We start from the raw sequence: 14556 nt of genomic DNA on the forward strand, positions 1-14556 counted from the left end.
ATACAGGTGTAAAGTAACCTAGTACAGACTCTTCCCAGGCTTTTATAATTTTTTCCCCCAAATTTTACAGCGGTTTCACCCACGTGAAATTTACTAATGTGCTTCCCCCCGTCCCCCCACCCCACCCGCCATGTCCCAGCCACACTGTGCAGCTGGCAGGATCTTAGTTACCCAACCAGGGATTGAACCCAGGCCCTTGGCAATGAAAGCGCTGAGTCCTAACCTCTGGACTGCCAGGGAACTCTCTACTAACATGTCTTTAGAGAGCTACCTTACTGAATCTTTCCAAAACATTCAAATATACTTTCAAAGGCAACTCCAGTTCCTTTCATCCATTTATATAAAATTTAATTAAGGCACAAATTATTAGAACGTGTACAGGTATGAAGAGATTTAGGAACAAACCTTGATAAACACACAACTCAGCAGGTGAGAGGCCATAAGCCCATGTGTAGTAGAGAGAAGCTCACCAGCTGCAGTGTGCTGGGAGCTCCAAGCAAAAAGCTTTTCAGAAGTGATGGAGTGTCAGTTAATTTGGGAATGGATTACATGGAGATGAGTTAAGAAAGCTCCATCTATACTATAATAGAAGTGGAAACAACATGCTATGGGAAGATGGGATGAAAATTTGATGAAATTTAGAAAGGTTTCCTGAAGGACATGAACTATAGTATGAATTTTGAAGTAGAGGGCATTCCAAACAGAGAGGCCCACCTGCAGGAGGAATAGCTAGCACCTACTTAAGGGATAGAAAAGGGATCTATTCAACTAGAGCAAAGGGCTTATGCTGGGGTGCGAGGGCTTGTGCAGGAGATTTCTAAATTAAAGACAATCCATTTTAATCCTCCTTAACCTATTTACATAGTCAGATCATATCAAAACTAGATCTGAAAAGGGCCTAGCTCTCAGAATACTGGTTGTATTCTGTGTTCAAAGTGGAAAGTGACACTGGTTGCCCCCCTCTCCCATTCTCCCACCTTGGTCCCAGGGACAAATTCTGTCAGGGCATCCTCCTTCATGGAACAGATCCCATATTCATGACTCCTCCTGGACTATAACTTACCTGCTCCTGGTTCCTTACCAAGGAACAGTTGAAAGGCTTGGGCTGAGTCTCAGTTATAATGTGAACAGAAAGGAGGAGCTAATTCATGATCCTATCAGCCTCCAAGGCTAAGGGCTTTTCTAGAACCCCCCAGTGGACACCCTTTTTCACCCAGCCAAAATAGAGCATATTCCTCTCTGGCATATGTCATTTAAGATCCCACTTGGAAAGGCAAAAGCTTAATTATTAGAAATCTGTTTTACTTTGCTTAGGGAGAGATATTATTTATCTGAGAACGAAAATTGTTTTTTTGCTTTTTTTTTTTGCGGTACGCGGGCCTCTCACTGTTGTGGCCTCTCCTGTTGCGGAGCACAGGCTCCGGACGCGCAGGCTCAGCGGCCATGGCTCACGGGCCTAGCCGCTCCGCGGCATGTGGGATCTTCCCGGACTGGGGCACGAACCCGTATCCCCTGCATCGGCAGGCGGACTCTCAACCACTGCGCCACAAGGGAAGCCCCGAAAATTGTTTTTTATTGCTAGCTGTACTGTCCTGTATAAAGTTATCTTGCAATTATTAATCTCTGTGTGCCTCAGGGTACCTCCTCTACTAAATAGAATAATAGTAGTAGTTATCTCATAGAACTGTGTATCAGTCAGGGTCCCTAAAAGAAACAGATGTTATACTCAAATCAGAATAATCTGAGGAGGGTTTGTTTATAAGAGGCCTAATTACAAATGCTTACACAGTGATAGGAAACACTAGGATGGTGCAGAAACCTAGGGCCAGCAGCCAACAGAGCTATTATCACCTTTGGGCCCAAAGGGGTGAGAAGGAAGAGAGGTCACGAGACCCCAGGAGAGGAGAGAGTCTCGTGGAGCAAGATACCTTGAGAAGACAGTGACCTTCAGCTAACGGACAAACCGAGCCCAAAACTACCTGTGGAAAGAGAACTGGGATGGGGGGACAGGACACACCCTGACCTCAGCCCCCTACTTCCTTTTTCTGAGGTTCTTAGGGCTCCTTCCTCATGGGAGCATGTTTTGGAACATGGGCGGCTCAGCCTTCCGGACAGAGAACAAAGTGGAGAAAAGTGAAGAGTGCATCTGGAGGGCCAAATAAAAGGTAGGAGGGTGAAAGGAATGAATGGTCCTACAGTGCTGCCCAGCACAAGGCAAGCACCACATACAAGTACATACTATTAAATCAACACACAACATGTTTTATGCCATTTTGTGTTAGTTGGATTTTGTTTCTTGAGCTATTCAATTTTTTCTTTCTTTTAAAAGGAAAGCTGATCCCATCGACTATTATTTTATAACTGCCGTATTTGGTCTTCTGCTACCTTATTTAATATTATACTTTCTGTTCTGTAGGCTTTTTTTGGTGATTTCCTTTGTTTTCTGTCTTTTGGTATATGAACTATATTTTCTTTCCTTTTATTTTCTCCAGGGTTTTAAGAATTATATGTCCTACTTTTAAATACTATTGGTGGTTACTCTTAAGTTTTTCAAAAGTGTTCTTTAACCTACTCTTGTCTAAAGAGTAGACTCAAGCGTGAAATAGGAAACACACAACCAATTCAATGGCATTAAGTGTAAACATTTGATGCCCACCCCTTCCCTCCACCAGTTTGTTGCTGAAACAGTTTAACAAACAGGAAAAAGAAACTCTCTCTCTCATCCAGGAACTAAAAGGGGTTTCCAACAGCACATCAGAAGCTTCTAGTTTCCCTGGGGTTTTTCAGTCGGTGCAGAGCCAAGTGGAGAGGCCTGCCAGGTAAGCCACTGTCCCACCATCACCCATCGCAGTGCAAAGCAGGTTCCCTGCCTTTCCACCCTATCAGATGCAGCCTAACAAGGCAGTAGGATGAGACTGCTCCTTATGCCTGAATATGCAAGAAGACAGAGCAAACCAAACACTATTGGTGAGGCCAAGCATAGCTCAGGGAGCCACTGGCAGGCTATTTTAATACATAAGAATCAACAAATAGAGAAGAAAGCTAAAGAGTGAGAAGAGAAGTTTTTTTAAAGAGCAAAAAGTGAGGAGAGAAGTAACAGGAGAGATTAAGTAAGCAACAGAGGAGTGCAGAAAGATCAACTTTGTCTTAAGTTGTATCTTCTACAGAATGCTTCCCATCTACCTTGCAGCAAAATGAGACCGAGTTAATTTTGGATGATTATTTCCCTCACTTATCAGTTAGTCATTCCACAAACATATTCTGAACACCTATCATGTGTGAGGCTGCGTATTAGCAAATCAGGAACGACTAGGCTGGACGCTCCCAATCTAAAAGTAAGAATTCATGTAATAACATGAATTAAGTTGCAAGCCGGTTAAAATGATGAAAGAACTTCCAAGTTGCTTGGAGTTTGCTCTGATACCTAAAGCAACCTCTTACCTGCCTTGGCCTCCCTCCTACTCTGGCCATTTTTATTAGCAGCTCCCATACATTCCTGTCCAGGAAGAGGCACACATCTGATGTGATGGAGTTACCTTCAATTTTCTCTCTTTCTCCAGTGCAATGGAATTGATGGTGGTGAGCTCAATGTAGATGAAGCTGAGCATGAGGAAAAGAGGGAACTCATTCTGAAGGACCAGGAAGAAACTGTCCTGGACATAGGCTCCATGTGGGAATCTCTTCAGAGGCACACTGAGACTCTCAAACAACTTGGTCGTCTCATTGGGAGCGTGGTGCCACATGATGGCTTTATCTGTTGCATGCTGTATGGCCAGGAAGCCTTCTTTGTTGTATCCTACAGCAGAAAGCAGTGGATATCAAGTATAAGAGATTAAGAATGAAGATGAAAAACAACAGATAATTCAGATGGGTCATGGCTAGCCATTCACACACAGACAGGAATAGAAAAGGCATTTCTATAGCCAAGATGCTACAATATGGAAGAGCAGAAAGTCACAATGGGAACCCTGTGGCTGAGGGACAATGTCTTTTATCAGAAAATGGGGTAAAGTAGTTCTGGGCAGACAAAATAAGGGATACCCAATATTACAATCTTCCAGGTGGGGCTGCATCTTCTCCCCTAAGTACTCAGGCTTCAGGGAAAGGGTGCCCATTCTGCAGTTTTGCTCATTCAGCACACAGGAGTACTAAATTCAAAGCACTTGGAAGACACAGCCCCCCTCAACTGCTGTGACCTGTCTCTGAGTTGTCACTGCTGTAGTCCAAGGGTTATCGTCACTGAATTTTGCTGCCAAGCCTCAAAAACAGTCTTTACCATAAGTAACCCTTGTTTCAATATAGCACAGCTGGTGTGCTAAGGTCAGCTTTGGGGAACAATAGATTGAAAGGCAAAGAGCCCTGGTTTTGGAGTCTTCTAAGAAATAATGGCCTCACTACCAAGCAAGGGTCACAGGCCTCCAAACCGGCAGAGCCAGGGTGGGGTATGCCAGCACTGGAGTAGAGGCGACTAAGGTTTTCTGTTGGCCTAAACCTAGGGAGGCCTCCAGATCTGTCAGGATGAAAAAGGCAGGAACAAATTTGATGATAAAGTTCTGGGAACTATTAGATATTCTTGACTGCAGAACTGTTCACATCTTTTCTAGAATCACATGAAACTATAAACCCTGGGACTTGGATTCCCACTTGGGGGGCTTGCAAGCCCAAGGCTTCAGGTCAATTGTGTGGTTACTTCTACAAGGTGGTGCAGACTGTCAACTTAATTTTCTAAGAGCAGTTAGTTCCCTAGAGGATGGTCACCCTAAACCCCTCACAAAGAGGGAGACCAAAACTCGACAGTGAAGTGGAGGGCATGAGTCCAAAAGAGGATCAGTTCCTGGGCCTCCAGTCAGGAATATGATGCTTATTGCAGAGTAGAGAGGATGAGCAGATCTCCACGTTGTCCCACTGTTCTCCCATAGTCTGCAGAGAGTTAACAGCAGGTACACATTTTTATAAGCAGAAAAGTTAACACATACAGAAACATAAAGAAGGCACTCGTTCCTGTAAAATTCCATTCTTCTCTCGAACAATTCAGTATCAGCACAAAACAATCAAATGCATAACTGCTAGACTAACTTACTCTAGAATGTAAGCATTTTACAGAATGCCACATTTCTAAATATAACCCCTTCAACATCTTCTGAAATGTTACTGTAGCAAGTGTTTAGAGAGCAAAAACAACACAAATAGCATCATAAATATGGGACAAAAGCAGGCTGTGCTCATGACAACACACAGAGGCTTCCTCACCAGGGGATCCCCCATCGGAAAGTCCATAGTCCCAGGGTTCTTGGCTTAGGTTAGGAGGATAAAGATAGGATGCGCTCCAGCCTTGAAAGTCATCTTCATGGAGTATTAGCCTCAAGAATAAATAATTCCTCTGAAAACAACTGAAGCGCAAGTAATACTTAACCTATGAAGAATAAAGAGAAACAAATTCGGTCATGAGATTGTGAAACTCAGAAAAGGAACAGGACAGAGCAAGGGTGTGCCTGACGTCAGCTGCGATGGGAGGAAAGGCACCCACAGTGGTAGATGTTCCTCTGCGGAGCACACTGTAGTTGTGGTCTTCTCTGCATTCTGCTGTGACCATCCTAAGAAACAGACAAGGGGCTACTGAGCCCCCATCCGGAAAGGAGTGCTGCAGAATAATTCTGAGTGCAGGCTCTGGAGCCAGACCACCTGGATCCAAACCCCAATCTCCTAATGAATAGCCATGGCACTTTGGGCAAATTACTTAATCTTCTTGCCTTGGTTTCCTCATCAGTAAAATGGGAATGATGTTAACAGTACCTACCCCAGAGGTGCTGTGGGATCAAGTGAGATGATCCCCGTGATGGGCCTGGCATTAGCAAGTGTTCGAAAAATGCCTTGTCTCCACCTACCAACATCCCATGCCAGTTCTAACAACTGATCATTAGATAGACTGTACAGCACAACACAAAAGCTCTATATTAGTGGTTTTCCCATCCTAAAGCAGAAAACAAGTATTCTGATATTTAAAACACTGCCTTTTCCTTAAACAAACAGATCTACCATATCTGAAGTCCGTGGGATTAGTAATAATGACAATAACTATCCCTTCTGGAAAATGCCTCTGCTCCAGGCTCTGTTCTAAGCACTTTATAGGCATAAATTCATTTAATCCTCACAATGGTTCTATGAGTTAGGAACTACTATTAATCTCATTACACTGATAAGGAAACTGAGGCCTAGGAATGTTAGTGACTGTCCCAAGGTTACACAGTAGGACGCTGCAGAGCTGGGACTCCAGTCTATGGAGTCTAGCATTGGGGCTCGCTTCTGTAATCCAGCAGCTGAAAATATGCCATCCTGTACCCTTGGGACAGAGGCTTACTCCAAAAAAGTCTGCTCTTTTAAAGAATCTGAAAACTGGAAGGAATCTCAAAGTCCAGGATATAAGATATAAAATCAGGAGTATTCTCTTACCTCCTCTGGAATTAAGATTGCCACCAGCTGACGAAGCTGACTAGAGGGAGCTCAGGTAACAAGACTGCTTATTGAACTCATGCTCAAGGCTGGGTAGCACAATAAGATTGTGATGGAAAAGATGCTCTTACCTCAAGTGGCAAGGGCTCCTTGCTGTCATTGAAGCCATGATCAAAACCAATTCCAGTCAATACGTAGAAAGCTTTGGGATCCTGAATTATGTAATTTTCAAATGAAGGTACTGAAGGATAGCCTAGAACTACAGAGAGAAAAATCCAGTTAGTGAGTGGCTGGTGGGAAGGCAAATGCTGCCCAACTATCCTCTTTCTACCGAAGGAGATATGGTTTTGCCAGCTTCTCAACTGAAGGATGGAAACGGTCATTCACTCAGTCCTTCATTCTGCAAACAAATGGGCGCATCTTATGTAAGATGCCTGGGGCTGTGCTAGGCAGTGTGAACACAAAGTCAAATGATAACAGCCTCAGCCTCCGTGGCATTCTGAAAGCTCTTGTGTTCGAGTTCTTCTTAGCTAGGTTGCACTTAGGGCTACAGTACATAGAGCACAATTCTTGTCCATGTTAATGAGGAAATTATTGCTCCATTGCAGCCTTCTCTTCACGGTTATAACAACCAAAAGTGGAAACAAAATCATAAAGAAATATAGCTGCTCTGATGAGAGAAGTAATTTCTAGAGTCAACTGCCCTCACATCTGACAATTTAATACAGGATCCTCCTTGAAAATAATTCTTTCTCAGAATGTTGAAGGTGTTACTATACCGTTTAGCATGCAGCGTTGCTGAGTGTAATGTGTGATTTCCTTGTAGGTAACCAGAAGCCAGTGAGACTGCTATTCCTTAATCTCTGGGTTCAGAAATGTCACTAATACATGCCCAAGTTTGCTATTTTTTGTTCCCCTGCTTGTAACTAGTGAACCCGTCCAAGGTGGAAATGGTGTTCAGAAATCTTTTCTGTATTATTTTGTTTTCCTCCCCTCATTTGTCTCCTTTCTTCCTTCTAGAAATCCAAGTAGATGAGGTGGGACTTCCAGACCTGCCCTTCATGTCTAACCCATCTTTCATACTTTCCATTTCTTTGTCTCTTTGCTTTACATTCTCAGAGGCTTCCTTGACTTTATCTTCCCCATTACCAACAGAACCTCAAACATGTCCATTTTATTATTTCCATGAAAGTTATTTTGATAATCGTTTTTAATTTCCATGTCCTCTTTCTGTTTCTTTCATGGTTTCCTTTTCACAGGAGTCCAGTTTCATTTTGGAGTGGCAATATTTTCTCAAATGTCTCTGAAAATATTAATGAGAATTTTTTATTAACTAGATTAAAAAAAAAACCAGGGCATGCACATGGTAAAACTTTGAATGATACTAAAGGTTAAAAGGTGAAGCATCATTCACCTACCATTGGCCCACAATTCCTTTATCATGACACAATCTCTTTAAGCCACTTTCGTTTGTATGTTAAAAAAAAAAATCTATGACTTATGTTTTTGGCCATGATGGAGTAATGGAGATTGAATTTACCCTCCTACCACAAATAACAAGAAAACTGGACAGGAAAGAAAAGAATCAAGAATCAGACAATGGACAATATGTAGCATAGCATTACGATTCCTGAGAAAAGAGAAACAAACAAGGTGATCACTAAGATTGCCCTGGTTTTCTGTCTGGAGGCACATTTCAGACCATAGAATAGGGAGGGGAAACCCAAGTGGAATGCAGCTACTTGGCTACATTGACAGAGATTAGAGTTTGAAGAGTCTGAAATGGCTAAGAGTTGCAGGGCAGAGTTCCCAAGAGAAGAAGGCTGTGCTGGGAAATCGCCCTAGAAATCTGGACAGAGGACCCCTTTAATGAATACTAAGATATGCCCTGCCTGAGCAAACAGGGGAAGTATGAGCTAAGTGGTGCCCAGAGCCCACAGGAGGCATTTGACCAGCCAGTGTGGACAGTTCCTGGTGATCACCTGAGGCATTCAGAAGAGTCACACCTCAGTAATGGGATTAATTATCTTTAAAGTAAAAGCTGTTCCACACCTTCCCCACAAAAAAGCTTAAAAGTCTTGATAGACTTTTTGATGAAACTGAACTTTAACTTTCTAGCAGAACAAAACCCATTCTTTAAAGGAAAACAACCACTTGATCCACGAAAGTTGAGACTTGATCCAGTTCTCAAATTGCATGATCAAGACTTCATTTTGTAGATAAGTTCATTTGTACCCTTTTTTTGGATTCCACATATAAGTGATATCATATATTTGTCTTTCTCTGTCTGATTTACTTCACTCAGTATGATGGTGGGGGGAGGGGTAAACTGGGAGATTGGGATTGACATATACACACTACTATATATAAAATAGATAACTAATAAGAACCTGCTGTATAGAACAGGGAAATCTACCCAATACTCTGTAATGGCCTATATGGGAAAAGAATCTAAAAAAGAGTGGATATATGTATATGTATAGCTGATTCATTTTGCTGTACACCTGAAACTAACACAACATTGTAAATCAACTATACTTCAATAAAAATTTAAAAAAAAAAAGACTTTTCTTTCTCTCCCTCTGTATTACTTCTTTGATGTCCTAGGATGGTTGCTAGCAGTTCCTGGGACTAAGACTTCCCAGTTCAAGTTCTGAATTGAATAACAAGGGCCCTGTCTCTTAACCTTTCTTCTACATTTTGTCAATTCATCTCTCTCTGTGTTGTACTGTGTTGTGAAAATTTCCTTCAGATCTATCTTCCAATTCACCAGTTTTACATTCAGCTGAGTTTTATATTCTGATCATTTTATTTTTCACTTCTGGAAGTTCTGTTTGGTTCTTTTTTTCCCCCTCACACCTGCTAGGTGACTCTTTTTTTTTTTTTTTGCGGTACGTGGGCCTCTCACTGTTGTGGCCTCTCCCGTTATGGAGCACAGGCTCCGGACGCTCAGGCTCAGTGGCCATGGCTCACAGGCCCAGCTGCTCCACGGCATGTGGGATCTTCCCAGACCAGGTCACGAACCTGCGTCCCCTGCATTGGCAGGCGGACTCTCAACCACTGCGCCACCAGGGAAGCCCCTAGGTGACTCTTTATAGTGAAATGCTATCTATAAATATTTTCAGGTTGTCTTTTATTTCTTTAAATCTAGTAAACATAGTGATTTTATAATGTGAGGCTAATAATTCCATTATCTGAAATATTTCTGGGTCTGTTTTTGCCATCTATTGTTCATACTGATCTTCATCCTTGCTGTCTTGTTTCCTGGTGTGTGCTCATTGACCGTGATACATTTGTGGCCACCCTTCTTTGAGATACAGAATCACAGCGTGTTCCTCCAGAGGTTTACATTTGCATCTGGCAGTCGACATCTCACTCCATAGTTTGAGGGGTTTTCTTTGGACAACCAGGTGATGTGAATTTGAGCTACAAATCCCTGGGACGGGTGCACCTGCTGCTGTGCTCAGTTCGGAGGCAACTCTCCTCAGAGCCCCTCAGGGGTGGGAATGAGGTGTGTTTTCTTCTGGCTCAACCTTACACTAAGAGTACAGGCATTTGGGATCCCAGCTCTATGGGGAGATGGTCTCCTGTGAGACATCCCTCCTGAATGAGCCTTGACTTTTTCTTCTTTCCCTCTGTGCCTTACAAGGCTTGAAACTACATCTCAGTTCCCCCTCATATGATGCAGTTTTCATAAGAAGCAGTTTGAGGACTCCACTGACCTCTCTGGGTTCTTTCCTTCTTAAGAAAAATATCTAAGAATATGGAAATATTTTAACAATACAGTAAATAAAAAGTAGGTTACAAAGAGTTCATACAAAATGATCCTATTTTTGTTAGAAAAAGGGCAGGAAGGGTGTATGTGAGGTTTTAAACAGCACTTGTATCTGGGTGATAGAATTATGAGTAAATTTTCCTTTTATCCTATATATGGTTTTTTTTGTTGTTGTTGTTCTTTTGTTTCCTTAGCCTTATTTAGGTTTCTTTTTAAACACACACATATACATACACACATATTTGGTTAAATTGCACAAAATAGCATACATACAGGAAGGCATATGAAACACAAATGTTCAGTTTAATGAACAATTATAAAATTAAAATCTAAGTAATTACCCCTTGGATCAAGAAATAAAATATTTTTACCCAATGCTGTTTGTCTTGATGGTTCCTTACTGTCTATTTAGTTCTTTAATACTTTTAAGAACATGTTTAAATATTTATCCAGCATCTGTTTTTCAGAAAGAGGGTTGGTCCAAATAACCTAGTCTGCCGTATTACCAGAAGCAGAACAGCAATAATCTTTTTCCCATAAATTCCCAGGAAAAAATCTAAGTGTTTCCTTGAGTCTTACTGAGTTATGTGTCTTCCCTGGATGAATCCCTATAGCAAGGGGACTGCCAAGTGCAGACTGGTGTAGACAGAGGTTACATGACTCATCCTGAGCCCAGGGTGGAGTCATCATGGGCTCAGAGTGGGAGAGGGATCAGGCCTCCAGGGAGAAATAGGCTGTGCATATATCAAAAGGGTCGATAGATGCTGTGAAGAAAAAAACCCAGAAGTCTACCACAGTTTGGAAGGGATCGTCAAACTATTGTTTGTCCTTACTTCTAGGGTGGAGGATTTGCTTAGGGGAATGGCATGAAGAGGGGAGTTTAACTTTTATTATCTTTTTATACTGTTTGAAATTTTCAGTGCAAGGAGTTCTTGTATTTATTGTAAATTTTAAGATGCTTTAAAAAATTTTTTTAATTCCAGAAAAATACATCCCTAACAGTTAACAAAGAATTCTGGGAAGTGGGATTAGGGATGGAACTTTAACTTTTTACATTAAACACTGCATTGTGTCATGTATCATTCTGTAATAAGGAGAGAGGGAGGAAAAGAAGGCATTAAACTGTTTGAGGACAAAAAGTGAGCAAGGAAGACTCCAATGGAAATGGCAGGGAGGTAAAAATAGATGAAGATTACAGTATCACAGCATTCAAAGCAGTAGAGAATTCCAAAGAGATGGATGAAAGCATCCCTGTCACAATGAGGACAAAGAAAAGAAGATGGGAAAGAAAGCACTGGATTTGGCAATTAGCAAGGTATCTTTCCCTTCCTGATGTCTGCAAATTCTAGTCCCTTCCAATCACTCTTCCAGAGAATAACCAGATAAACCTTTTTAAAACAAATTACATTGCAGCATAACCTGTCTTCTTAAAACCCCTTCAATGGCTCCTTCTGCATGTAGAAGAAAACCCTAACACTCTAACAAGGCCTGCAAAGCTCTGCATTATGTGGTTCCTACAGACATTTCAAACCTCATCTAACTCTCTCAACTTACTTCAGCTTCCCTTGATGACTTTCAGATCCTCAAACACCTCAGGGCCTGGCTACTCGCTGTGCCCCTGCCTGGATAGCCCCTGACTCCTGAAACACACCACCCTCCTATTTCCTATGGCTTGTTCTTTATCATCATGTTTTATCTAACTTATCACCTCACCACGGAGGAATTCTGGTTTTTTTTTCTTTTAATTTCGTAATCTCATACTTATAAAAGGTAACTGAATTAGAATAATATTTTAGAATACTAGGCAAACATAAAGCACAACTTTCAAAACAGTAGTTCCCACACATTATACCACTGAGGTCCTTTAAAAGAATTGTCTTCATTGAGTGGCACTCAATGCTGAGAGAGGAGAGCTCTTTCTTTCCATGTTCTACCTTATATATTATTAGAATACCTTATAAAAACACATATTACAATTATAGGAACTTTGAAAAGTTACTCCATATTTTGAAAAATTTTATCTACCTAACTGCATTCATTCAATAAATATGTATTGAGTACCTACTGTGTGCCAGGTACAGTGTATGAACAAAACACACATAGTCTTCTGCCTTCACGGAGGTGGAACCTAGCAGGGAAAGGCAGACAGTGCACAGGAAGCAGTGAGTGGCAATGTAATTAAACATTTATCAAAATGCTATGAACATATCCAATGGGATTCTGTGAGAGAGAAAAAGGCAGAGATGGGAAACCTAAAACCTACATTCCTAAGTGCCATTTTAGCTGAAACCTTAATGATAAAAAGGAGCAACCCACAGGAAGAGCTGAGGGCAAAACATTTTGTCAGAAGGGAGGAAAGACTCACAGATTCCGGGAATTGAAAGGTGGCAACACCACCAGTATGGGAGCCCAAGGAAGAGAGGAAGCCAGCAAGACTGGGGAAGGGTCTGGTTGACTGCCAGTGCAACGGAAGTCACTGAAGGGGCTGAATCGGGAGACTGGCCAGATCCCACAGATCTTTTAAAGATCTTTTTGGCTCCACGTAGAGACTGGATGAGAATGGGACAAGAAGACGAGGAAAGAGACCAGTTAAAAGGCTAATTCAGAAACTCTGAATGTTTCCTGTCTTTTATTAGTCAGAGACATATTATGACTGCAAACCAGGATTAATATGAGATAACCAGTGTCACTACAGTAAATTAAAAACAAATACTTAACATTTTAACTAGCCTTGAAGCCTTGTGACATAAATATACAAGTCTCTTGTGCATTGTGTGAAATAGTAACTATACCTTGTGAACTGGTTTCCCCCAACTACCACCTTTGCAGACTCTTCAGAATTCGGAGACCCCAGATTTGGAATCAGTATTGTAAGAACTCACAGGAAAAAACTTCAAACTATACTTTATAAAAATGTCCTCTCTATCCTTCCCGCATCTTTATGTCTAACCTTCAAACTCAATGCCAAAGGTTTTTTCCACACTTTCAGTGATACTCTTCAAAGTTTCACTTTTGGAAGGGATATAAACTAGTTGAAATCTATTTTTCAGAGGATATTGAATGAAGAATTCTGGCAGTGAAGTGATATCAATTGCACAGTAGTTGACAGGAGGTCTATTTCCTGGCAAACTACCAAAATGAAGACACATTACAATTGCAGAAAATAGTAATGGCATCAAGATTTCAAGGACTGTTACCAGAGTCTTTGGTTTCTAAAATAAAAACAAAAGCCGTATGTTAATCCAAAATAGAACACAAGCATTAAATGGCTACGTGGCAAATGTTCTTCCATTAAGAATGTTTTCAATCAACTTTACTTCACTAAAATATATATTATATATATAAATAAAAGAATGCGTTCATTTCTTCCAGCCTCCCTGTACAACACATGACAAAGAAAAAAACAATGAGAATTAGCTAGAAATATCTCCTTTTATTTTTTCTATAACAATGGCTAGAAATCAGTAACAATGATGCTACCTTCAATAATTAGGGCTAACAGAACTACTGTGAAAACATGGCTCATTTGCAGAAAAGGGCCCCTTTACAAGTAAAGTTCTTAATTTTTTCTTTACTCCATTATTAGAAACGAATTTAACTAAATCTTTCAGTTCCTCCCAAGGAGACTCACATTTTCCCTACAGATAACCATACCTACCTTTAAAATGAAATTCTTCCAGAGAAGAAGTTTTAAGTTCCTGAACATCGTCATTTTTCTAGCTGAAGAGGAGGGATCACCACTAGTTGGGAAACAAATGGGGCAAATATTATGCGTAACATAAAAATGTTGAATTACTCTTTCATCCTTGAAAAGCTTTCTTCTCTTAGGCTTTCAGAACATCGTTCTGGACTACTTTTCCTCCTTCCTTTCTAGCAGTTCCTTCTCTTTTTTGGTGACTCCTCCTCCCTTCCCCACCCTCTAAGTATTAATGTGCTCCAGGGCTCCATCTGTGGACTCATCTCTTTTCCAGCGGCACTCACTCTGAAGGTGCTCTCACTCACTATTTTGGGTTTAAATCCATCTACATGATGACTTTTATACTTTTTTTTTTTTGTGGTACGTGGGCCTCTCACTGTTGTGGCCTCTCCTGTTGCGGAGCACAGGCTCTGGACGCGCAGGCTCAGCGGCCACGGCTCACGGGCCCAGCCGCTCCGCGGCATGTGGGATCTTCCCGGACCAGGGCACGAACCCGTGTCCCCTGCATCGGCAGGCGAACTCTCAACCACTGCACCACCAGGGAAGCCCTACGTGATGACTTTTAAATTTATATTTCCAGCCTTGACCTTGCCTCTAACTCTAGACCCAAATGCCCAATTGCCTGCTTGCCATC

At 41.5% G+C, this 14556-nt stretch overlaps 1 protein-coding gene across 1 annotated transcript in view; it reads right to left on the minus strand.

Annotated features, from left to right (window-relative positions):
• LOC113626610 (ATP-binding cassette sub-family A member 17-like) overlaps window positions 1–14281 on the minus strand; it is a 77842-nt gene extending 63561 nt beyond the window's left edge. The window contains 5 exon segments of the mRNA XM_027118365.1: window positions 3537–3796; window positions 5251–5413; window positions 6582–6709; window positions 13176–13437; window positions 13884–14281. Coding sequence (XP_026974166.1) covers window positions 3537–3796; window positions 5251–5413; window positions 6582–6709; window positions 13176–13437; window positions 13884–13937 — 867 coding nt within the window. The 5' untranslated portion in view covers window positions 13938–14281.
• Between the last annotated feature and the right edge of the window lie 275 nt (window positions 14282–14556).

Source organism: Aethalodelphis obliquidens, unplaced genomic scaffold, assembly GCF_003676395.1.
Source record: "Aethalodelphis obliquidens isolate GAN/ISIS:26980383/991018 unplaced genomic scaffold, ASM367639v1 scaffold18, whole genome shotgun sequence".
NCBI classification, from domain to species: domain Eukaryota; kingdom Metazoa; phylum Chordata; class Mammalia; order Artiodactyla; family Delphinidae; genus Aethalodelphis; species Aethalodelphis obliquidens.